Genomic DNA, 25,334 nt, shown 5'->3' on the forward strand with positions numbered 1-25,334 from the left:
ACCGTATCTTAACTGGTGTTTTGTTGCCTTCTGGGTTTCGTGCATTTGCATTATTTGTCAAAGGACTTTGTTTTTAAAAGTAAAGTAGGTCATTATTATTATTATTTATATTTTTTATTTCACTTTGTGCATTTCCTTTGCTGATTTTTCCTGCTGCCTTTCTAGATTTTTCAGATTTTTTTTTTTAACATAAAGATTAAATTAACTACACTAATAATTAAAAATATAAAGTATATAAAGTAACTCACATGGAAGAACAAAGATATTCAGCAAAACAAGGAGGAATTGCCCTTTAAAATAATATTGCAAAAAAAAATAAGAACAAACAAACAAACACACAAATGTGACACACACGCTTTTTTAATTATTACTATTTTTGATTTCCAAGATATTATCCACCTGTGTTAAAACCTTGTCAGCGGGTGATTTCCCCAGTGTCTCCCCGGGCTCCTCGGTCCGTCAGGCGGGCCGAGTCAGGCAGCAGCTCGGCCACCTCAGCGCCGATGCGTCCGGTCAGACCTCCATGGATGGATGTAGCTTGACAGGGACGAAGCTGAGCGGTTAGCGGGATTTTTTGACACAAACAGGTAAGATTGAGCGCCTGTTTCTCATCTGGACGGTGGCGTTTGGATTTAAAACAGCTTGACACGTCTGTCTTAAAATAAATAAATACGTTTTTTGTTAAAATTAAGTCGAAATTACGATTTTTGTTTTGAGTGAGATGGAGGCTAACGGCTAGTGTGGCTAGCAGCTGCTCAGGGAGGGTCTCACTGACAGCTGACAGCAGCAAACAGCAGCGTCCAAAACAACAGGCTTTTAATACCAGTTACAGCTGTTAAAATACAATATTTTCACATTATAGTGGCTAACTGCGAAGACAAGGCCGTTGCAAATATTTAATGAGCTTTGGTTGGTGACTGTAGAGGCGGTGTGGATTCTGGATATCCACATCCTAATGGGATAATTAAGCTTTATGCTCGCTTAAATGAATTAATCTCCAATTCCACATTGTTTTTTTTTTTTTTTGTTCATTTCCCATCCAATTTGGTTAATCTGTCTGGAGAGAGTCATGTCAGGCTGCAGCCACACCCATGCTGTGATTTATTTTGAGTGTCACCTCAAATAACAGGATAGAAATATATTTTTTCCCAGCTTAATTTAAACAAACAGCTCAGTTGCTTTTTATATTAAATAAATATCTGAAATAGCACCATTCTAGTCATTGATATAGTAGGATGTCAGTGTCCACAAGGTCTCAAACACACTAGATGGCACCATATTACAGATTTAGTATTTTCATGATGCACTTAAAGCTGCAGACATTTTTAATTTATACTATAAAGATGGGTTTTTTTCTGCTTTTTTGTGCTTTAATGTCAATTTGAGAGACACTGGAATGAAGTAAAAGCTTGACCTACTTTTCCTGTATTGCATAGAGATGAGACCAACCTGAGTGCATTAGCATTCATGTAGAGCAGCTCTGGGGAAACTCGTGTTTGATCAGTTGCAAAATGTGGAATTTAAAGGTCAAGCTGGCTTTCAGTTCATTTTAATAGGGGAAAAAAAGGACAATATATTCTGATTCCAGCCTCTTTAGTTTGAGTGTTTTATGGTTTCTTTATTCCTCTTTGAAAGTAAACTGAGTGTCGTTGGATTGTGAACAAAATAAGTAAAATAAGGTTTTTCACATTTTCTTTTACATTTGATCAACCAAACAGCTAATCAACCAATTGAGGAAATAATCAACAAACAAAATAATGGTTTATTGCAGCCCTGAAGCCAACTGTGCCAAACTAGGTTACTGTGACACTGTTTCTAAACCATCACTAATGTGGCTGCAACAATCAGTCGATTAGTAGTTTACTTATAAATCACCCGTTAACTGTTTTGATAATCAGTTAATCAGTTTAAGTGGGAAATTCTCAGATATTCTTTCCTCGTGTATGACAATAAACTGAATATCTTTTGGTTTTCTGACAGACTGCATACCAGCTAACCAATCGATTAATTGAAAAGATCATTAAAATATTAATTGACTATAAAATTAGTTAGTTGCGTTTCTTAAACCAACCTTCCATCCCTGATTTCCTGACTTCCTGTTTGCAGTTTGCTTGTAAAAGTAAGAACAGCAGTAACGTATGACTTTAGCAATTTATTAATCGTCAAATGAATGAATTAAATACCACGACGTATCACTGGAACAAACAACATGGAAGAAAAAACCGACAGTGTGCTCTAATATGAAGAATAAGAACCTATAACACGACCAGTAAGATGCGGTTAAATTAGCAATGATTCTGAAATAGTCATGTCTGATATTTTAATCTGATCATTGCTTAAACTTTTCCTAAGTCAGTGCGTCAAACAACTGTAAAGTGTAATCAATATTTAAATAATTTATCAGGTCAAAGAGCTTTTTAAAAAAATCAATATTTGTGTCTTTATTAGCAACGATTAACTGATTAGTTGCCAACTGTGACATTAATTAACAACTATTTTGATATTCGATTAAAAAGTTTAGTATTTCCTGGTTTGTGTGACAATAAACTGAATATCTAACACGGATTTTCTAACATTTTAGAGATAATCTATCGATTATTTGTTGATTAGTTCCTCGATTAGTCAATTATTTGTCCGACCTTTAAATATCAATAAATGGTTTCCTATGAAGCCCAGCATGATGTCCTCAAATGTCTTGTTTTGTCCACAATCCAAATGACTAAATCAATCGTCAAAGTAGCTGCCTAATAATTCATTAATTGACAGCTAATCGATTAATTGTCGCAGCTGTAATAGACCAAACAGCTAATCAATTAATCGCCAGTGAGAATAATCGTTAGTCTCCGGTCTTGATGTGTGTCGTCTTTATTCTAATCATTACTGGCTGTACTGTGGGATTCAGAAACATTCAAATTTATGTATATTTCATATATTAAACAAGCTAATTTAAACTGGATGAAACTGATTATTAGCCAGTATGATTAGTCATTACCTGCAGGCCAAAATGAGACTCTCTCCTTTACCTTGATGGCGTAATTTAAAATACCTTCTGACTGTGCAGTTTCTGTTCTAGGTCACGATTTAGCCGCTGTGTAAATGTAGGTAACATTTCTTATATAGGTACAAAAACTTTAAGCTCGTCTTTACCTTGTTCGGTGACGTCGAGTCGTTCCTCCTGGAGGTGCAGCGAGGTCGTAACGTTCCTCCTCAAAATCCCCGAGTGTCACCTCTGTCCCTGCAGCCGTCCTGTTTCGCCGGTCTCGCGGCAGCAGATGATGGAGTTTGGCTGAGCCGGTGACGCCTCTTTCTCCGCCATTGTCCTCGTCTCCTGTGTGAGGAGGCAGAGCTTTGATCCGAGGCGTTCTGCCGGTCTGTGCGAGATAAGGACTCCCCCCTTTTTTTTTTGGTTCTGCCTTTTCCATTTGCATAAAAGGGTGCAAAGAGACTGCAGAGATTTATTGCGTGTCCCTAAACATCCCAAACTCTGCATAACTCCTGAAATTTCAGCCTCTGTATTGTTTATTTGCCCCTTTTTCTGGACATAAATTAAAATGTTTGGAATTTTAGTTCAACCCTGAAGTCACAACCCCCCCCAGCGTGTATGTCTATACTATATTTGTGCTTTAATAATGAACCTACAGATGTGTTGTCCTGGCTCATGCTTGGCCGCTGAAGCTTTATAAGTGACGCATTATTTGAATCGACAGGGGAAATATCTCCCTCTCGTGAAAGCCGGGTTTTCTTTTGTCCTGCTGCTGAAATGCACGCTCTCCCAACATCTCTTTTACCAGCCTCCCAGCTGAAAGCTTTTACACAGAAACCCTGCAGCGTTTGCTTCCACTGCAAAAAGATGACAACACAGAAATGGAGAGGACTGCGAGTTTAACAAAGCTCCAGCCATGCAGTTAGCTGATAAAAGAGCGCTAATCCTCGCTCTGTGATGGGCCACAATATCAGGCTGGGCCCAAATGCAATCTGCTGGCTTTTGCTTACAGTGTGCTGCATTACAGAGCATCACCTGGGCCTTTTGTGCTCCACCACAATGAAACAGCATCAGATTGAGCCGAACTGGTTCACCTCCCCCCCCAGCTGAAAATTGCTTACCGCTCGTGTTTTGGGATTTTTAATTTCCAGGCTAGATGTGGTGTTTTTTTCCTCGCGGCGTTCTTGTTTTTTTGAAAGAAATTTGACAGTAAGCTGACTGCAGTGCAGGGAGAGCAGTGTTTTGGTGGTAAACGCAGCCTCTTTCGCACTATTTCTTTGCTGCATTATAGTCCCTTGAAGGGGTTGTTTCTGTTGACTGACAGATCAGTCACAAATCTATTAATTATTGTAGGATTTTGTGGATTAATGATCTGTTTAATCCGACTGAAAGTGCCCTTTAGCCAGCTACTGAGCAAACCTGAATAAAAATCTGCAAAAGTAAGAGGCATGCCATCAATAGCAGCTAGAAAATAGCTTGTTAGGATAGAGTTTGATGATTTTGCTTAAATGCATCAGATGAAAACCGCCATGTAAGCACAAAAGGTAAAGTTCGGTTGCATAAACAAAGCCCAAAAACAGCCTATCATATCCTTTGATCATGGAAACTATTCACTGTCCTGTGCTGTCCTTGTGGAGTTTATGCAGGTCTTCAGAGGTTTGTTAGTCCGCTGCTGTCTGGTCCCCTAAACCTCCCCTGGTTGGGGAGTAGTTGCCCTTACGAAAAAAGATTTGTGGTCTAAAAACACCCATGACCTCGTATCCCCACTGGGGATATTTGTTGTTAATCACAGATAATTTAATTGATTCAAACTATATCAAATAATAAGTTAGACAACAAAGGACATGTATGTCAGAAAATGTACCGTAGACATGCTGTATTACCTGGTTGTTCCACCAGGTGGAGCAGCTTACTATTCGATACCATATTGACCTGAGGAGGTGGTCGATCGAACTACAGGTACTTACGTGTAAGCAAGCAGAAAGCATTCACTCGCAAGGGGCACCACGACAAAGTCTTCTGTAGCAGTTAATGACTTCTGGTCAGAGCTCACTCATTGAAAACGGGGTGCAGTCTACAGAGACAGTGTTTGTGTCGCCAAATTGCTAAGCTAAGCTAAGTAGCTGGGTTGATTATGCGGTAAATTTTAAACTCTGGTGGTTAAAAATGACTTTAACAGTATGTGAAAGTGCTACACTTGCTTTAGTGATTGCTCAGGGTTTGAATAATGATGGGGCTGATGATTAGTTAAGAAAATTGTGCAACATTTTTGTGTAGAAAACCAGCTCTTGTGTACCAGGATGGCATTTCTGTAGCCGTGTCGCTAGCAAAATCAAGCTGCTTTTATTGTGAACGTAAAGTATCTGTGGTTCAAAATTACTTCATCACCACATAGAAAAATGGCCGCTGTACTTGTTCTTTTTCATCATTAATATACTATTGATTGATAACATTGATTATCAGTTAAGGAAATAGTTTAAAATTTAGGATCCCGAACCTTAGCGTGGAGCGACAACTTCACCCGAGTCGCCATCTGAGCGCCTCTTAATCATTGCTTTATTTACGTGTGTTTATTTTTATTTGTATATTTATTTATAACATTAAAATTCTAAATCAGAATAATTTTTATTGCAAAGTAGGCTTTCACATGCAAGCTGTTTGATGTGATTATTTGCTGCGTGACAGTAAATGCTGAGAGCAGAGGGTTTGTAAAAGAGGACAAAAGATTTAAAAAGAAAGCAAGTATTGCAAGTCATTAGACAGGAAGTGTTACGAGGCAAATAGGGAGCAAGTCTGGCAAATCCAAGGAATTTTCAGCAACAGAAAGTTGTAGAAATATTTACAGCATGCAAGAATGAAGAAATTATCTCCATGTGTCTTAGTAAATAGGCTCAAGTTGGTCAAATTAAACCTTTTCACCTCAGTCTTTATTAAAATGGTAACTAAAAACCACCAAAAAATATCTGTATAGACTGAAATTGATCATTTAATTGTGATAAACAGTTCAGCTGTATCGCCCAGCCCTCGGTCTGAACCTCTGCATCGCCCCACATTAGGAGGACATGCATGACAATAATATCTGTCTATTCTGAGGTGCTCTGTGGAGCCGTGCTTTCAGGCTTTAGGACCCAGTGCCTCTGTCTGGGCCTAAACCACCTCCCTCCTGCAGAAGCAGCTCAGCGCAGTGCTGCCGCTCAGCTGATGCACTCACAGCAGACCAACCTCGACTGTTTTTTCCACTTCTTCTCTCTGCTGTTTGCCTCCGGTCCGTCCGTCAGCGGGCTGGATCGGCACCGTCTGCCTCATCGGAAACTTAGATAGAGGAAGCTGATACAGAAGCTCCGTAGTGGCAGCAGAGAGGTGGAAAGAGGGGAGTTTATAGAGCTCGGGCTGCACAGTGGGGATCAGGAGAGGGATGGTGCGATTCTGAGACGGGGAGGAAGACGCTCCGGCAGCATCACCGATCCCCCTCCACCTCCTCTCTCCTCGACCCCCTTCTGTCTGGCTCTCCCCGATAACACCCTCCTTCAGTGGGGACGCTGAGGTTTGAGGGGTGGGCTCGCCAGCCAGGAAACATGTCACAGACCAGGAGGAACACATACACCCGGGTGAGTGTATACAAACTGTGTATACGTCCTGGGTGGGTGAATGAGCGGCCAGACTGTGGGGCTTTAAGTTCGCCCTCATCAGTGCGTCTTTGTTTCTGTTGCGTCTGTTTGATTAGTTTCACTCTGTCATCTCCCGCCGGTCGATTTCTGCCCTCAATGGAAGGGTTTCTAATCCATTTCAGCGCTGCATTCCTCAGTCTGAATTGTCGCCTCTTTGTTCGGCTCGGATGCCCCTCCGGGCTCGACGTCGCTGTCGAGATGTTAGAGTTCAGACCTCTGCTATGACTCGGCAAGCAGATGCTACATGACAGGCAGGTAATTGGCTCGTAAAGCTTTTTGTTATCAGCAGACGGTGGACTCATGAAACCCAGAGAACTACAAGACATCCTGTTTGTCATCCGTCTCTGAGTCAGGCAGCTTTCCTGTCACAGGGAGGGATGACATCAGTGTTTGATCTTGTGTTTCAGCTACTCCTTTTATCCTTCAAATCACAGAAACATCACTCACTCACTAATACGAATAGTCCTCAGTGGGGCCGCACAATATATCGCTTTAGCATCTCAGTGTGTCACATCGCAGAAACTTTTTGTGCTGCTTGAATCCTCATGAAAACTTGATTCTGATTTTCCATGAGTCATCTCCAAGAGAAGTCTGAGATAGAATGTAATTTACTCCCATTTAAGGCTTCTCAGAAACACCGAGTTGTTTTATTTACTTTATTTACAAGACATGGAGTTTGTTGACATGCAGGCTCCACATGTGCTCAGCGAAACGAGCGAGGGACAGGAGAGGAACACCGAAAAGGAAGATTTGTTTGCAGAAAGAAATCAGTTGTGTGGAAACATTTCAGCGACAGAAAGGATGCTGTTGCCCAAAAACAGGTTCTCTGCTGACAGCGTTTTGCAATTGTTTGCAATCAGCACCACAAAGCTCTGTATGACGAGGGCGAAAGCAGACGTGAATGACATCTAAAGCAAAAAAATATATGTTTTGAATACCTTTGCCATCGTATGGGAATCTGCGCAGACATATTTTGACAGTCGATTCACTGATTCACGCAAATTTTTAAAGAAAAGCACGTAAAATTCTCTACCTCCATCTTCAGAAATGTGAATATTTTTTGATATTTTTGCTCCTCTATGACAGTAAATTGAATATTTTCAGGAAACACAAGCTTTTGTTGGATTTTTAAAAATATATTTTTTAATTTTTTATGCAGATTCACTCCCTTACAAAACATCCCCAATCATTTTGGAATGAGTAATTCTCTCGAAATGTAGTTATTGAAGCCATCTTGTAAAAATTTCAGAATTTTTAAAAATATTTTAATACATACAGGGGAAAAACAAAATATCACAATGTTAGTTTTTTCCTATGAGACTCTATAGTTTGTAATTTATCCCACTTTATGTAGGTAAAACTCGCACATGACGACAGCTTTTCAGTTGGTCATTTTTCTAAAAACCGAAGCATGACCGTGAGTTTTACATCGCAGTGAACGTAGGCCGTATTGCTGTTATTTCATCTTATTTTAGCATTGTTGTCGGTGTGAGCTCGCGTGTGTTGTAAGAGTAGAGTGGCACTAAATAATTCAACACGCCCTCCTCGGGTCCTCTGCCTCCAGCACATGGCGAACAGGACGGAGCAGCGACCGAACAACCCCCGGATACATCGCCGCAGACGGTTAGCTGTTGTTAGTTCCCATTCACAACACTTTAGATTTTCATTATGTCGTCTTAAACAAAGCATCCAGTGCAAATCCCAATGCATGTTTGATTGCAGATTGCTGACAGGTGCACGTGAAGCGGTGCACACCAAAAGATTCCTGCTTTCTGTTGTGAATTTGAAGTGATTTGACGGCTTTAAATAGAAGCTGAATAAAAGCTCAGAGGACGCGGCTGCGATGTAGAAACTCGGGAAGCAGCAGTAATTGCTCGTAACCAGATAAAATGTCTGCTTCCGTGTTGGTTATGGATTAGAAGGCGAGTTAATTAGACTTTAGACAAGCGAGGGAATCCAGGTTTGGCATAAGTGAATGTCAGCGGGCGTCTGCAATTATTGTCTGACTTTATAAGCAGTTGATGTTGTTAGAGCTGCAACCATTATTCAGCAAGTCAGATATTAAAATAATCATCCACTATTTTGATAGTTAATTGTAGGGGCTTCAGTAGAAATCAACTGGGCTTCTCTTGTAGGTTCTTGAAGATCTTTCACCTCCATCCAAGAGGCTTCTTCAGTATCTGGATGACCACAGACATATTTTGATAGTTGATTAATTGATTCAAGGAGTTTTTTTTAAAAACACTTAAAATTCTCAACATCCATCTTCGAATATTTTCTGATATTTTTGCTCCTCTATGACCGTAAATGGAATATTTCCAGGCAACACAAGACATATTAGGACGTCATCTTGGGTTTGGGAAACACTCATCGACATTTTTCACCATTTTCTGACACTTTATAGACTAATCAATAATGGAGAAAATGATCAACAGATTTATTGACAATGAAAGTAGTTGTTAGCTGCTGTTTTGTTAAAGCTACGTGAGGAAGAAACTGACGGTGAAGCTTTAAGTTACATGAATTTGGTCGTTTAACGCTGTCACTGTTTTTGGCTTCATTCAACGTCTGTAAGTCATTCAAAATGCCTGTTAAGACGACGTTAACTCAGCTTTATTTTGAAATGTGTTTTTCAGAAGCCATTGGTTTATAATTATTAAAATTCTTTGTGTGATTTTACCTCAGAGACCACTGAAACAAAGCGCTCTTCATGTTCCTACATTCCAATGTATGCTTTGCTTTAATGGCCTTATGCTGGATAACATGGACAGCTGACTGCTTAAGACCTGCTGGTATGTGCTTTAATGAACACTGTACGGTAGATTTTAGAAACATTTCCACATATGTTTGCATAATAATGAGGGAAAAGCTAGAAATTCAAACTGGTAGCAGATATGTAGCATGCACAAACACATATGAGTAAAAGCATCTTTGCTGATTATGGAGTTAATTGGCCTAATTAAGAGGACTGGGTTTTCTTGTAAACATGGTAACACAGCAGGTACTCCAGATGGAGTGGAGGGAGAAGATCTCCATTAATCGATTAATTGTTTGGTCAATAAAATGTTGAAAAATGTGAATTAGTGTTTTTCTAAGCACAAGATGATAAATAGCCTGTTTCGTCCACAAAGATGTTCAGAAAACGGTTACATTTCAGAAGCTAAAATCAGGGAATTTTGCCTCAAACTGATTATTAGATTATGAAAATAGTTAAATGTTAATTTATTAATTGACAACTAATCGATAAATGCAGCAGCCGTCACTGCAGACAAAAGCGTCGGCCTCTTCTTTCTCTGTGCAGGTCAAAGAGGACAAAGGTGTGATGAGTTTCGTCGGGATGATATGATCATTGGAGCAAGACTCAAAAATTTGCTGAACTGGTCGCTGGAGATATATCAGTGTGTGTGTGTGTGTGTTGCAGGGAATTGCTGCAGGATTGTGTTTGACGTCATATATAGCATCCCACAACATAGTTTGTCCATCAGAGAGCACTGACATGTTTAATTCTCACCTGAAAAATGTTCAAATGGTTTTATTGGGTGTTTATGTGAGAGAAAAAAACATGTTATACATTAATAAAACTATCAATATTAATTAGAGCATCAAACATGCAACAAAGCTCAAGAAACTTACTATTAATTGAATGTTTTCTTTCATTTTTTTTTTAAGAATTTGGTCTATGATTGTTGCATTGATTAATCAGTTTGGGTATTTAGCAGATCCTTGCCATGTTTTTTTTCCCTGTCAAACGTGCGCCTCAGATGTGTATATTATTTCACTGACATGACATGAAAGCAGTTCGAGGAATGAAAAATCTTTTAGCACAGAAGCCTGCAGTGGATTTGACAGGTGCATGCTAGAGAGCTTTGTGCTGCTGCTGTGTGTCTGTTTTGGTTCACTTTTTGTGGAGGTTTGCGTGTTGTGCAACCTTTAAGTTAAACAGCAGCTCATAGACGGTGTATATTTACAGTAAACTCAAGGAGAGTCTGAGCTTGTTCTCTCTCTCTGAGTAATAATATCTGCTCCTCTGTGCTGTTCTGCTGAGTCACCATCAGTTCTAGGACATCACGCTGCAAATTGGGTTACGTGGGATTTTTTGATTACAGAATATTGCAGCTCAACTAAATTTGCCGTCGGTTTACTCTGTTTTCCTCCCCGCACGACAAATATGAAATCTCAGGCGGTTGTTGTCATTGAATTATCACAGAAATGTAGCATCGTAGCTGGAGAGAAGAAGAAGCAGAGCTGCTAAAGCTTGCGTTGACATTTAGAGAGTGCAGTATCAGGACAGGGCCTCAGGTTCACTTTGAGTGTGGTCCCAGACACCTCAGTGGGTCCAAGAGAAACTTAATTTTAGAGTTTTTTTCTTGCTGTAGTTTTGATGCACAGTGTGTACTGACAAAAGCACCTTTTATTACAAATGTCAACTTAACACCTCTGTGACTCGATGCACCGTCACTGGTCATCTGATAGATGGATTTAAATAGGAGGGAAGTGGCGTTAAATTAAAGAAAAAGGGCTGCCACTTAAGATGATTTTTTTCCATCAATTTATCCGTTTTACCGATTATTGTTATATGTTAATATTTTTTCTTAAAAACATCTAATTGAGAATTGACTTTAAGTTAATTTTATTTTTGTGTTTTGAGCTTTACAAGTGTGTGTAGCAGCCACAAGGACAAAAGATATAGTAATAAAAGTTCTCCCTACAGATTTACCCTTTGCCAGTTTTGGCAGTGCATCATCCAGAATAGTAGCTGTGTGTTTTCACTTCTTGGTTGGCAAGCAGAGAGCATTGTGGGAGTTTAACTAGCAATGAGAGCAATAACAAAGACTTCTGTGGTGGTTAATGGTCTCTATCAATAGCTCATGTGTTCAAAATGAGCTAACAGCATTTCTGTGGTAAAAAAGAAATATGGCTCTTTCAGCATGAGTAAATGTCCACTATACGCCATTCATGGGACCAATTAATCGAATGTAGGCTCCCTAATACCAGTACATGCCAGTACCAAAATTATGACTTTGACATAATGGTTTGATCAAGGAACAAATGGGTTTCACAGATCAGTGACCCTGTTTCAAAGACTTTATTAGCTTTCTTTAGCAAAGGGCCACCATGACAAAAATCTCTGTGGTGATTAATTGCTTCTGGTCGGAACTCACATGTTCAAAACGAGCTAAACTGGAACAACGTTCATATAGGCTAATATATGGCTAATATAGCTGAGCCAATGTTGAAGCAATTTTTTCTTTTTGTGGTAAGAAATGGCTTTGTCAGCATATGAATAAATGTCCATTATATGCCATTCAGGTTACTGATTAATTGAATATAGGCTCCCTAATACCAGTACGTATTAGTGTTGTCACGATACCAAAATTACAACTTTGATGTTTATATGCAGAAATGGTTTGATTAAGAGTGAAAAGCAGTGAAAGAGAAGACTTTTTTTCTTTAGCATCGGGCCACCATGACAAAGACTTTTGTGGTAGTTAATGGCCAGAATTCACATCATGCAAAACAAGCTGAACTGGAACAGCATTTGTATAGTAGCTAGTACAGTTGCATCAATCTAATTCTGCATTTCTGTGATAGAAAATGTCTTTGTCAGCATAGGAACTGTATTGTAATGTGATTGGTTAGGAAAGCAGATTCAAATTTGCATCCTAAAATAAACTTGTCTGTTCAGCTAAAACCACCGTCAGTGTGTTGAGTGGACCAGGAATGAGTCTTTTCTTCTTCTTTCTCCCACTCAGACCACCAGCAGTGGCAGCAGCAGGATGAGCTCCGATGGGGGCGGGCGTCCCGTCAAGGTGGGCTCCCTGGTGGAGGTGATCGGGAAGGGGCAGCGCGGCACCGTGGCCTACATCGGCACCACGCTCTTCGCCTCCGGGAAATGGGTCGGCGTCATCCTGGACGAGGCCAAAGGCAAGAACGACGGCACGGTGCAGGGGAAACGCTACTTCACCTGCGAGGAGAGCCACGGGATTTTTGTCAGACAGTCACAGGTAACGAGTTACGAATCTAATCCAGGACTGCTTCCACCTCCACCTACGATTGAGTTATTTTTTTATGATGCTTGAGATTTAGTTTTCCTTTTTATTTGACGCAGTGTGTTTGTGTGGGGGCTGATATTTTCCTCTGTTGTCTGCAGCTTGCCTACACTTTCTATTGCTTCAGGATGCTTTGTTATGTTTTTATCAACAACAGCTCAATTTCTCTCTGCCAGAAAATGTACTGAATCGTGTCCTCCCTGCCTCCTATTGACCAGAGATTGATCCCAGTCGCCTGGAGGAGACACTAGACTATACACTGCATGTAACAAAAAATGTAAACAGTGTAAAATAATTGACTCATTTGATGAACTGTTACACTCACTTTTGTCCCAAAGCTGCTAATATATTCTGACACTGGTGTGTTTTATTGGTATGAAAGCCGTAAACACACACCCACAGAACAAACACGGTAGATACTGTCAGTACGATGAGCCTCATAGAAGAACACTTGACTGAATAGATTTGTTTTGAAGTGGGGCATATTTATCAATTTTTTTTAAAAGAACAACACTTCTAGCTTCAGATATCAACTCAGATAATAATTAAACATAATGAACCTTTATTGTGATCTGCATCAAGGCTCGCCAATTCACTTTAGTTTAGGTTGCAGGTGGCTGCTGAGGTGAGATTCTAAACATCTGACAGGGTAGCATCACTTGTAAACCAAAAACTGTGTTGAAAAGATTCTTTGGCCTCTCTGGCATAATCTAGTCCAGATTTTTCCAATTCATGTATACTGCTTTTGATCAATGTTATCTGCCTGCAAAAAGAAAAAAAAAAGCAATAAAATCTTCATTTTTTTTGTATTATTACAAATAATTTATATGTATTTTGCAAATCAGAAGCTGAAAATCTTTAGCCTCTGTAGGACAATCTAGTTCAGATTTATATATAGAAAAGTTTGTGATTAATGTCTCACAGCCTGCTAGCTGTGTGTTCAGTGTGTGCACAAAAAATCCAGTGTTTGCTTATTACTTTGGCTCTGTAAATGGTAAACAATGCATTTTGAAATGATTTGCAAATTATAATACCAGCAGGTCTGAGACTCTGCACTGCAAATGTGGCACAAGCTAACTTGCTAAATATGCTAACTAGATAAATATCTGCAATCTTTCCTCAGTAGCGTAGGCTCCACCTTTAAAGAAATCATTACCGATTGATCCCAAATTTGTGATTAATTGTTCAGGTTAAATTTTCCCCTACAGCTTCTCTGTGCCCCAAAAAATCTATTTTGTTGTTGTTGTTTTTTTAACTTCTTTTGCAACTAGCAAAACCCCAAAATATTTCAATTGCATTTATATGTAAAAAAGAAAAAAGCAGCAAATCCTGTAATGTCAGTCCTGTAAGTGTTATTTTTGTCTTTAAAAATAACACAAATAAATTAGTTTTCGGTTTTGTTGATACGTTTTTTTTATGTTCTTTTACTGTTGTTGACTTATTGATAAATTGAGTTATTGTTTTGGCACTACTCTAGTGTCTCTGTTTAGGGTTTTGTAAAGGACTGCGCCAGTTGTTGTAAAGTTTTATATCTTTAAATACAAACCATGCAGTGACACCAGCTGCAGAAAACAATTAAACATATTTTAGGGTGAATACTTGCACTGTCCTGTCCTGCTACTGCAGCAAAACTGTATTGATGTTACCTGCTTTGACCCGTCTGTACAGGTGCACACACACACACACACACACACACACACACACACACACAGCCGTCGGCTTCACTATCGATTAGGTGTTGCATTACTAATCTGCTTCATTATGTCTCCCACTTGTGATAAAGCACTGGCTGACCCTGACTGTCCCTGTGGTGCAGGTTGCTATGGAGATGGAGGAAAATTACGACTGTTTTTCGCAGTGCTACGTTTGAATGAACATCAATAAACAACCCGATTTTGTTTTTGTGGCTCCCCTTTTTAACGTGTGCTGCTTCTTCTGCTGCCGAACCAAACAGGCCGGCAGTAAAGCCTGTTGTGTCCTGGAAGCCGTGACCGACTGTCTGTCTGTGTTGTCTGTTTCAGATCCAGCTGGTTGATGATGGAGCCGACACGACGTCTCCGGAGACACCTGAGCCCGGCACCGGCAAGGTTCCCAAACGAGGTACGAACACACACAATCAGAAGGTTGTCATTTACAGGTCGTCTTCAGCGCGCCGCGGGAGCTGCAACAGTAAAGAAAAAAGCCACAACACAGTGAAATCTTGTCGATCCTGACCTTTCAGCGCCTTTGGAGACACGCGTGATCAGAAGATTAAACACGCAGCAATGTTTGAACCAAGGACAAAATCATAAGTGAGGACACAGACGGCATAAAAATCATCCTTGGGAGTTTTTCATTTTAATAAAACAGATTCAGCTGATGCAGTCGGGGCCCCTTGGCATGTCGACGGTTTTGTCACAACACAACACAACACAACACAACACAACATAACACAACATAACACAACATAACATAACATAACATAACATAACATAAACGCTATGTTTGTGCTGTTTCCATAGAAGTAAAGTTTTATTATATTACAGTGAAAAATGAGCTTGAAGTGAGGAAAATGTGTAATAAGCGCAAAAAATGTCCAGAAACTTCTTGGAGTTAAATTATTATTTTTGAAAATAAAATCAAATGTGTGGGTGAGCTTTTGCCGAACATCGACTGCCTGTTGCCTTCTAGTCCGTTCATGTCTCCCAAAATACACAACCTTTGTCTTTTTGGCATCTGAGGAGCCTCTTTTGAGATGGGACCTACATGTTTTGGTGTAAACGTGCCCTTCAGCAAGGCAGCAAAAACCCGACCTGCTCGCTGTGGTTTTGAGTGTCAGCTAAAGGTCTGAAATATAAATGTGCTTCGGGACATATCTCATTACAGGGACGCCGTCTGGTTTCATTTTAGTCAGCTGAAACTGTCAAGGTTGTGGGTTTGAATCCCTCCGTGTGCACTGCTGGTCCAGAAAGCTATCAATCAGCTGATGCTCTATAAGCGGCACTTTATCCAGCCACCTGTTGCACATCTTCTTTTTATTAAACACTGGTCTCTTTATTGGCCAAATGCAGCCATAATGCCCAAAGAAATTATATGAAACTACTTGACAAGTCTCCTTCAAACCAAGGTGTATTCCTACAAAGTGGAGTCCAAAAATGAAAAACTCCCCTTTGGGGATTGGATTTGGACTCTGTTTCCATGGTTACGCCTCCCAGATGCTACGTCAAACAGCTTAACAACTTTCTGGCTCAGAGAAAATGAGTTTAAGTGGTGACACGTTAAGCAGTTGTTGTTTTTTTTTAAAGTAATCTTCTTGGACAATTGTTTCTCGAAGGCAACTAAAGTGAGATTGAATGATTGTTACCTGGCAACAAGATGTTCTTTCAAAGTAAAGCGGCGGCGACAACACTGAGGAAACGGCCTTGAAGCACTGCTGTGCACTAGAATTAAGACGAGCAAGATATTTAGTCCATTAATGCTTTTCTGCAGAACTGTTTACACTTTTTTAACAGCAGACAAGTGACAGATATAATTGATAACATTTACAAAAAAAGCTCCAATCCATTGTGGTGAGCTTTTGGTTTCCAGTATTCTGGTGTAGTTTCACAATTTATGGTGATGCTGACACTTGATGGAGCCTTTTTTTTTTTTGTTTAAATTATTTGCTTTATATATTATTGTTATTACATCAACAAAAAAATGTGTCACTAATGTGCACAACTTAATGTTGGGTAAATTTGATGTTATTTTATTCTTTTTTTTTTCAATCAAATTTTTGGTCACGTATCTGCCTGAGTTGCAGTGCTGCAGTAGTGAGTGGAGACTAGAAGCTTCTCTGTGCACAGCGGGAAACTTATAACAGTGAGGGTAGAAATGATAATAGAGTTTAATGCTGCTTATAATACAGTTAAAGAAGAGCTTTAAGTACCAGAATGAAGTTTGTTGTTATTATATGCACACAGATCCGACAAAACTCTGTTTGGCTTATCTCTAGTATTTAAAATGACTAATCAGCAGCTATAGAAACACAGTCAGTTCAGTTTAAAGAAAGTAACCAGACTAAGAGCAGGACCAGAGTGAATAAACACAAGCAGCAGAATAAACAAGATAAAAATAGAAAAGCACCAGAATGTGCAAAACATTTATTTGTGCCTGTTTGCAATCATTCCATCTAAAGGTAACACTTAAAATGTAATATTTACCGTGAAAAGCTGTAGGAGTACCAATGCATGTAAAAAGTTAGTGTGAAGCTTTGATTAATGCAACTTAAATATCTCAGCCATTAAATTAAACTTCTACCCGTGTGTTGGCGCTCTTTGGGTTTTATAGTCGCTTTATTTTCACTTTAAAAGTCTTTCCAGGTCAGATTTCTCTTCAGCTTTGTCCATCCAGTACCTCAGAGTGCTTAAATTACACATTTCCTCTCATCAGATTACCAAACACACCTAAATTTAGCACCCATTTACTGTTCCCTCTGCACATATATCATTGCAATATTATCTTATTTTCAAGCATATGCACAGAAGCCATGAGCGTGATCTGCGTTTTACCAGATTAATTTCTAAATTTAGTCAGAAAAATCGGACAACATTTTCCTTCCACCGCCAGAAGCTGCTGAATTTTCATTGTATCTCGCTTATATAGCAGCAACCATTTTTAGATATTCGTATTTTTAGTTCAGTCTCCCACTTATCTCTAATATACAGTGTAGAGGCTCCTTTACTCAACAGCAACCCTCAGTAAAGCACTGAAATCGCTTTACTTTCTGTGTTCTTGTATGTGTTTCGAGGGAAATTTCATGATTTTTGTTTCGAGGGGCTTGTAAGTACCAAAATGTTGGTGAACCCAGCCGTTGGTAGTAAAATTAATTTCACCTGCCATCTCACGGACGCCTCGCTTGATGAAATTTTTAAAAAAGAAGTGGGAAGAACTTGGCAAATGACGGCGCATTAATTCAACTAAATGACAGCACGTCTTGTTCCAGGATCAACCTGATGTGATTTAAAGTTTCCTTCGCATCGATGCCAGAAGCCAAACATGTCCCACGTTTTTCATCCTGTCATAACTACAAGGTTACTGAGCAGTTAATTCCAAACCGCTCGCTGGGGCCTTGAATATTACGTTAAAGCAGAAATTGACATTTTGTAGTATTTCCAGGCATTTAAATAATAATAAGGAAAACGAAGGACGGTAGTGGAAGTTATGATTTACGTCCAAAGAACCTCTAAGGCTCAAAGACCTCATAAATCTAATACTATAGAGTCGTGGTTTTATTATTCTCTTAGTTATTCTCCAATTATAATCAGTTATTATAGTCATTAAAGGTAGTATTTTCATGTCACTTTTGTGGGCTTTGATCCTTAATGTTTTAATGATTTGGGTTAAATCACACCATAAATGACACTACAGGATCTTGACCCCAATATTGACTTATTTCAGATAACTTTTATTATCATATGTAATGATAATATTTTTACTGGAGGACATTTTGCTGCATCGACTCTTGCATGTGCTTTATCAAATCTGGTGAACCAGACAGAAAGAAGCGAATCCGATCAAATCTACTTGACAAAAGCTACCTTCTATTAACTACTGATTAAAATCTCAAACCTTTATTAACATACAGAAACAAAAATACATAAATAATCAACTAAAGAAAGGGATAAATAAATAAATACATGCATGAAAAAATATTAAAATGTAGACACAAGTAAGAAAAACTAATGTAAGGAAATATAGAGACCAAGAACAAGTGTTTTTTATTTTTGCATTTAATTACACATTTCTGCCTTTATTTACTTGTTGGTTTATGTTTGAGTAGTTTTTCGTCCTCTGTTTGTGACCATTATGACCATGAGTGATATATTCTTGCATCAACTTCATCATCTGTTATACGGAAGAGCAAATCTGCTGCCTGCTTATGTAAACCGTGACAGGAACAAACACTAAATAGCGGGATACAACTCTAATTTAATGAGGTCACAAGCTGTATTTCTAATAATTTGGTGGATATTCATTTCTTTGAATGCAATTTATTTTTTTTAATGAAAAAGGATGGAGTGCTGGTCTGATTGTTACTCTGCTTGTAAGAAGATTTTTCAGACAACTTCTTCTGCTTTTGTCACATCCTGAGTAATTAATTCCACATTTTGTTTTCTTTGTGCACCAGAGATAAAAATTTAGATGCATTTGTTTCTGAGATTTCTGCATGTTTCCCCTGATGCTGCTGCATTAGTGATACGTGGATGTTACAGTGTCAGACTGCTGTTGAGACTTTTATGTAAACGTGACCGAGCTGCTTATTTAGACGTTAATTTGTCATCAGATGAATGCAAAAGGGGCCTTTAAAGACTGAAATCACCAGCATAGAAGCAACTCTTTCCTCATCTGAACAGACAAAATGGATACATGGATAAAATAAACTGAAAAAGCTGCTTGTGTTTTCGTTCATGCAGTTTCCCACAGCTGGCGTATTAGTGTTGACCGTTTGTTTAACAGATAATAAATCATGTTGACTTTATCCTGTTTGCTCCAGGATGTGTTGCAGGACTTTATACCTTGCAGAGGATTAAACGCTGATTATGATGTGAGAACTTATCTCTGACCTCCTTTGTTTTTCTTTTTTATTTCCTCAGAGATCCTGGAGACGCCCAAGTCCACCAAACTGGTGAGTCAGATCAAGCTGCTCTGTGACCCAACGTTCCTCTGCAGGAAACCGGGAGCAGATATGGAAGCACACACCTGCACTCACACCTGTATGCATGCACACCTGCACAGACACCCACTCTGAACTAAATGCTGTGTTTTTCTGTCCCGTTGGCTTCTGGAGGAACAAAATGAGCTACTCTCTGCTGTTTTACTGTGACTCAACACTTAGTATTTTATTTATTTCTGACAAAAAAGTGCTGCTTTCACAGCTTTTGTTAGTAGCAGGTGTGTGAGGTAAAGTGACTGCAATTGATAGACTGACAGATACATTTCTCAATCGCATTTAGACGACTAAACACATCTGTTGTAAGATTTATTTTTGTTAGTGAAGTGAAAACTTTAAAAAAAGTACTACACAAATGTAATATAAATACGTCTAAATAATTTAAGATAATATAGAAACTATTCAAAAAGCTCTTCTTTTTATACGGATGTGCAAATAGACATAGAAAAAGGATTAGGGATTAGTGTAAATGCTTTCTTGATCATGTCTTCCTTTCATCTCCTGAAATATTTAAAAAGTACTGACTATAAAATGCTCAAATGCTGCTTTGCATTTGTGAATGTTTTCATTGTATTGAGCTAAATATTTCCCATTTTAAACACGATTAAATAATTCTAAATTTACTAAAAGTCCACATTAGAGCTTTTAAAATCAGGAGTTTTCTTATACGACCAGCAGAGGGAGCTGTTTACCTACAATTACACCCACGTATGGAGGACCAGTATAGTATATTTGATCTGATATTAAATTAAAAGTGCACACAATTCAGGAGATGATATGAACAGAAAAAGCTTTAATTTATACTTCATATTTCATACCAGCTCCACAGGAGTAAAAAGGCCATAATGTCCTGAAAATAGCTGCAACAGTGCTCCAAAATATTGAGAAGAACTTTGCAAGTGATTATGTTTTAGACGTATTTTTAACTGGAATTGATGCTCGTGTCCACTAAAGTAATGTTTCATAGGAATTATCACAGCTGTGGTCATTTTCCTTGAGATTAATGTCATCTTTAAAAGACAAACTCACAGCAAGAATTAATGATGCGTCTCTTCTTCAAGGGGCAGATAAACATCCTGGTTATCCAGTATAATAGCTCCTTTTTGATGGTGTGATCAAAAGGCTCCTAGACTGTGCCTGTAAAAAAAATAAAATAAAAAATGTACCAGATTTAAAATTTGGCATCCATCCATGTTGAAGTAGCTCCTTGTGCAGCGATGCTCTGCTCCCAGAGCTCCTGCAGCACTTCTAACGCTCCCTGGAAGTCCTTGTTGTGTAAACACATTAAGCGCCATCTGCGATGTGCGCTGAATCACCTCAACTGTGACCCTTCAAGTTGAGTTTTAGCTTGGGGAAGAGGAAGAAGTGGCAGCGAGCCAAATGTGGCCGGTAAAGAAAGAGACGATTGTGTTGTTGCTGCCAAAAAGCCCTTTCATAACCACCACACTGTGACTGGCTGCACAGCGTATGGCAGCTCCCACATGGCGTCACGCCACCGCTCAGGTGTTTTGTTCTGAATGTTCTCATTCAGACGCCTCAGTATGTTACAATACAACTCTGAGGGATTAAGTCCAGGCTCCTCAACCTCAAGAGAAGGATGAGCATGCTGTTGGTGCTCCTGAAATGATCCACCTTGTCTGGTTTTGGAAACTCTTTCACTGTAAAAACTTGTTCCTTCTCTTGATGGTAGCTGGTAACAGTTATGATCCTCCACATGAACGTTGGATCATCCAGCTGCTGACTTTCTCAGATATGTTGCACATACATGGCCATGATGCGCTCTGTGCACCAGGAACAGTCCCAGAACTTTTTGATCACCCCTCATAAAACCAAATTTAAACCTACAGACTGCTTCTGTGAATGTAAAACTGAGAGATTTCTTTACATTTAGGAGCTCGCTTAGCTTATCTGGACTTCTTTTTAATGTGCTGCTGCTGAAAAGAAAAGCTAAAGAGCCAAATTAATTAGAATTTACTGCCAAATTAGTCTGCATTTAGAAGGAATTCGACCAGATCACTTGCAGTTATAAAACAATATACAAAGTTTTTTTTTTTTTTTTTAAAGTATACAGTGCTTCACTTTTATTAAATATCAGAGTTGATGTTTTTGTTGTTGCTTAATCTGTGAAAAAACAAGATAAATATTTACAGTAAAAATGTGGAAAAAATACTTTTCACTGAGCAATATCTGGAAAAATGACTGAATCAGAATGTGTTATATTTATGTAAAGATAATACTATTAAAAGACAGGCTTTAATTCTCAAAAGTAATGACGTGATCACTTGCAGTCGTAAAACACTATTAAAAGCATAAGAAGAGTGCAGGTAGCTTGCTTTGTGACAGAACTAGTCACTGAGCAGAGGTGATCATAGTTAATGTTTTAGTTTTGTACAAAAAAACAAAGAACAAATTGTCATTTTACTGAATTTTTTTAGACGTTATTTGAAAATTGTAATGATTTCGAATGTGTGTTTTATTAATATAAAGACAACGATAACAAGAACTTGTTTTATTCACACAGAATTCACACATTTTCAGAGGTTTTTGTTTTTTAAAAAAAAAATATGTGCGGGTTGTTAGAAACACAACCAAACGAAGACATGAGTGTGTGAAAGTGAACATATTGGCTCCACCTTTCAGAGCACCAAACCCCCCCAACACCTCCAGCATGCCAAATCTCTTTAACCTTCACCCTCCCTTCCTTCCTTCCCTCCTTCTCTCCGATCACGCAGCGAGGAGTGAAACCCAAAAAGGTGCTGCATGTTTCTCTGACCTCGGTACAGTGGTTAATGTTATGATGATTGAAACGTGGTAACCGTGGTAACCGTGGCTGCGAATGGCCTCGCTGCTGCATGGCAACAGGGCCTCACATCCTCATTTACCCATGATCCCTCGCAGCCCGCCACCCTGCCGCCGCCGCCGCTGCTGGTCTTTTGTGCCGAGGCCTCCCGTGTTTGTGTGAATGGAAGCTGAATGGAAGCTCCATCGTCACCTCACCGCTCTGGTCTGTGTGCATTGGTCGAGTTGTGTCACGTGGCGTGTTTGGTCCGTCTGCTCTCTGTGCATATTTATGCATGTTCAAGTGGAAAAACAGGCTTCACCATCTCAGTCGCTGAGCGTATTGTGCTGGTATTTAACACCGAAGCTCTACTGGGGAAACTCTAGTTTTAGAAGTTAGTCGATTTTCTATCATCAAATATTTATAACAGTTTCTGCTCGACCGTCTGTGGTTTGCTTGAAATTTTGAAAATGTAAAATAGGAAGATTTCTAAAGATAGTCGTAAAATTTTAACTTCATACATTAAATACTTTTAGAGAATCTTTTTTTTTTAAATTGCCCGTCCACCCACTTTCAGCACATTTTCTTGGGCTTTTAAGTTCGAGTCTGTTTGACAATATCTCAGGAACTATTAAAGATAAAAGCCTGAAATCTTCACTTTTATTTCTGGCATTGATTCAGAATCTGTAATATCGGACAAGTAGATTTTGTAATCTCTGATTATTAGTGAGTTGAGGTATAAAAAAGATGAGCACATTAACATAAATACTGACAATGCACAAGTCAGCTAGTGATACTTTCTGAATTGTACGCAGCTGCATGTCACAGTAATACTAAACAAAACATATAGAATACTTTTTATTGTAAAATATACAAAAATAAAATGTTTGAACAGTTATCACTGATTGAGCAGGTAAGTATTGTACCGCAAAAATAAAAGTATTTGTTGATAGTAGAGATGCACGATATTAAAATTTCTGGCCGATACCGATATCAAGATTTCTGATATCGCCGATAACCGATATTACTGATGTCTATGTTCAATTTTTGTTCACACTGAAAAATGAGTATAAGGAAGTGCTGTGAAAATAGGAAAACTATTCAAAAGAAGCCCAAATTAGACCACATAGTCTTTAGCTTGTCTTTAGTACATAACAAAAGTAAAACATATTTAATGTTCAAGTCCAGGACTATTCAAGTAAAAACATTTGTGAAATAGCAGCAATATCAAATGTTGAGACGAAGGCGCTGATGTTAGACAATCATCGGCTAAATTTGTTCATCGGACCGATACCGGTACATGGGATAACACACTAATATCGGCCGATACCGATGTGGTCACCGATGTATCATGCATCCCTAGCTGATGGTCTAAATAACTTAATTTTTCTGTCTATGTGTGCTCAAAGATGGGACTTTTTATGACAGCTTCAATGTAAATAATAAAAAAATTAGCTCATAATCAGAGATAATTTGATGTACGTGTCCATGAGTGCAGATTCTGATTCACTGGCATGATGAGAAACAACAGTGAACATTTCTGGCTTTAGAAAGTCCTCGATATATCCATCTGAAATTTCACAGACACCATTTTAAATATTTATAGTTTATGATAAAAGTGTTTCAAGCAAATCGGAGACGATCGAGCAGAAGGCTCCAGATGATTATAGACTGAATAACCAGTTATCTTCAAGTGTGTAGACAGGAACTGATGTTGCAGCTTTTGGAGAGAATCACAGAATTTCTAGCTGCAGACTCCAGATAACGTGGACGTAGAGCGTCTGAAGGTGTGATGGGTTTCCAGGGGCACATTCAGATCTATGTGTACATTACAGATCCAGAGGAATCTTGGCAATATCTAAATTTCTACACATGGAAGAATCTGTACAATATCACCAGTACTTATGTGTATTTCTTGTTTACTTTTATTTTTCTACTCAAGTTCCTATATTTTTGGATTATCCCCTTTACTGGACAGCACGTTTACCCACTTAAGGATTAATGAACACTGATTTTTATCTTATTTAACAGATCTGGCAACCTATTATTGTCGTTAATATTTAGATTTCTAACCTTCGTTGTCCTCGTTGTTGCAGCTGGAGTTTGTTTAGCTGACGTGTCCAGAATGTAACCAAACTTTACAGTCTTTCTGAATCACTTCTTTTTGATGCTAATGCAGTTTAAAATTGGTTTAAAATAAGTTTGTGCGGAGGAAAGGAAAAAAACCTGAATTAAATCAATATTTGGTGTGACCAGCCTTTGCATTTAAAGCAGCTCTAATTCTCCAAGGTTGTTCTAAACGCCTGGGAGAACTTGCCACAGTTTTTCTGAGCATTTATCTACATTATTTATAGATAGTTCTCTAACACTCTGTATGCTTAGGGTCGTCTATTATACAACAGATGCTAATCTATTGCACAGCTTTATAGTCTGACACCATGAAAACCTAATGTCTTTACATGTTCAGAGCTGCACCACCCGGTGGTTCATCATGAGATCCTCGCTGGCAGTCCGGTGCTCTTTAACGAACCTCCTCCGCTGACTCATACATGCAGGCGTTTCCCTGCCGCTCTGTCTAGAAAATGTCAGACTGTGACCGAGGTGAAATCAACCGCCCTCCCGCCTGCAGAGACCTGCAGAGTAAAGATTTCCTGTCAGCTCGCCTCTGCTTTATCGTCTTCTCGGCGCTGCGTCTCCTCCTCGGCAGGGAACTTTGAACCGGGAGGCTTAGATGTTCAGAGTCTGGATATAACTGAGCTCTCAAATGTGGAAATAGGTGATGCGTGCATCCCATTTACAATCCATAATAGGAAACTTGAGCAGTTCTCTACTCTGAATAGTTCAGCCTGAAGTGAAATCTAGCTTCCTTTGCAATTTAGCCTTTATGTTCTGCCTATAAACCTCGAGAGAGCAGAAGTAGTGTTCAGATCTCAATAAATATATATGAAGAATAAATAAGAATAAATCATGTAAAAGATCCAGTACAATGTGAACTAATTAAATAAATCAGTAACATTCTCATTCATGTACACATAGAATATATATGTGTATATGTGCATGTGTATTTATATGTGTATTCTATATATACTTTTTATAGCACAGGCAATAATTCTAAGTTTTATTTACGTTTATACTTATTTATGTATTTAAAATTTAGGATTCT

The 25,334-nt window shown here is 38.8% G+C and overlaps 1 protein-coding gene across 1 annotated transcript in view; it reads left to right on the forward strand.

Moving 5' to 3' along the window:
* Window positions 1–435: 435 nt before the first annotated feature.
* dctn1b (dynactin 1b) overlaps window positions 436–25,334 on the forward strand; it is a 63,173-nt gene continuing 38,274 nt past the window's right edge. Inside the window, exons 1-4 of the mRNA XM_008300892.1 lie at window positions 436–587; window positions 12,405–12,656; window positions 14,723–14,801; window positions 19,316–19,347. Of these exons, the coding sequence (XP_008299114.1) occupies window positions 12,429–12,656; window positions 14,723–14,801; window positions 19,316–19,347 (339 nt within the window). The 5' untranslated portion in view covers window positions 436–587; window positions 12,405–12,428. The remainder of the gene's footprint in view (window positions 588–12,404; window positions 12,657–14,722; window positions 14,802–19,315; window positions 19,348–25,334) is intronic.

This window comes from Stegastes partitus, unplaced genomic scaffold (genome assembly GCF_000690725.1).
Source record: "Stegastes partitus isolate 25-593 unplaced genomic scaffold, Stegastes_partitus-1.0.2 Scaffold1604, whole genome shotgun sequence".
Taxonomy (NCBI): Eukaryota; Metazoa; Chordata; class Actinopteri; family Pomacentridae; genus Stegastes; species Stegastes partitus.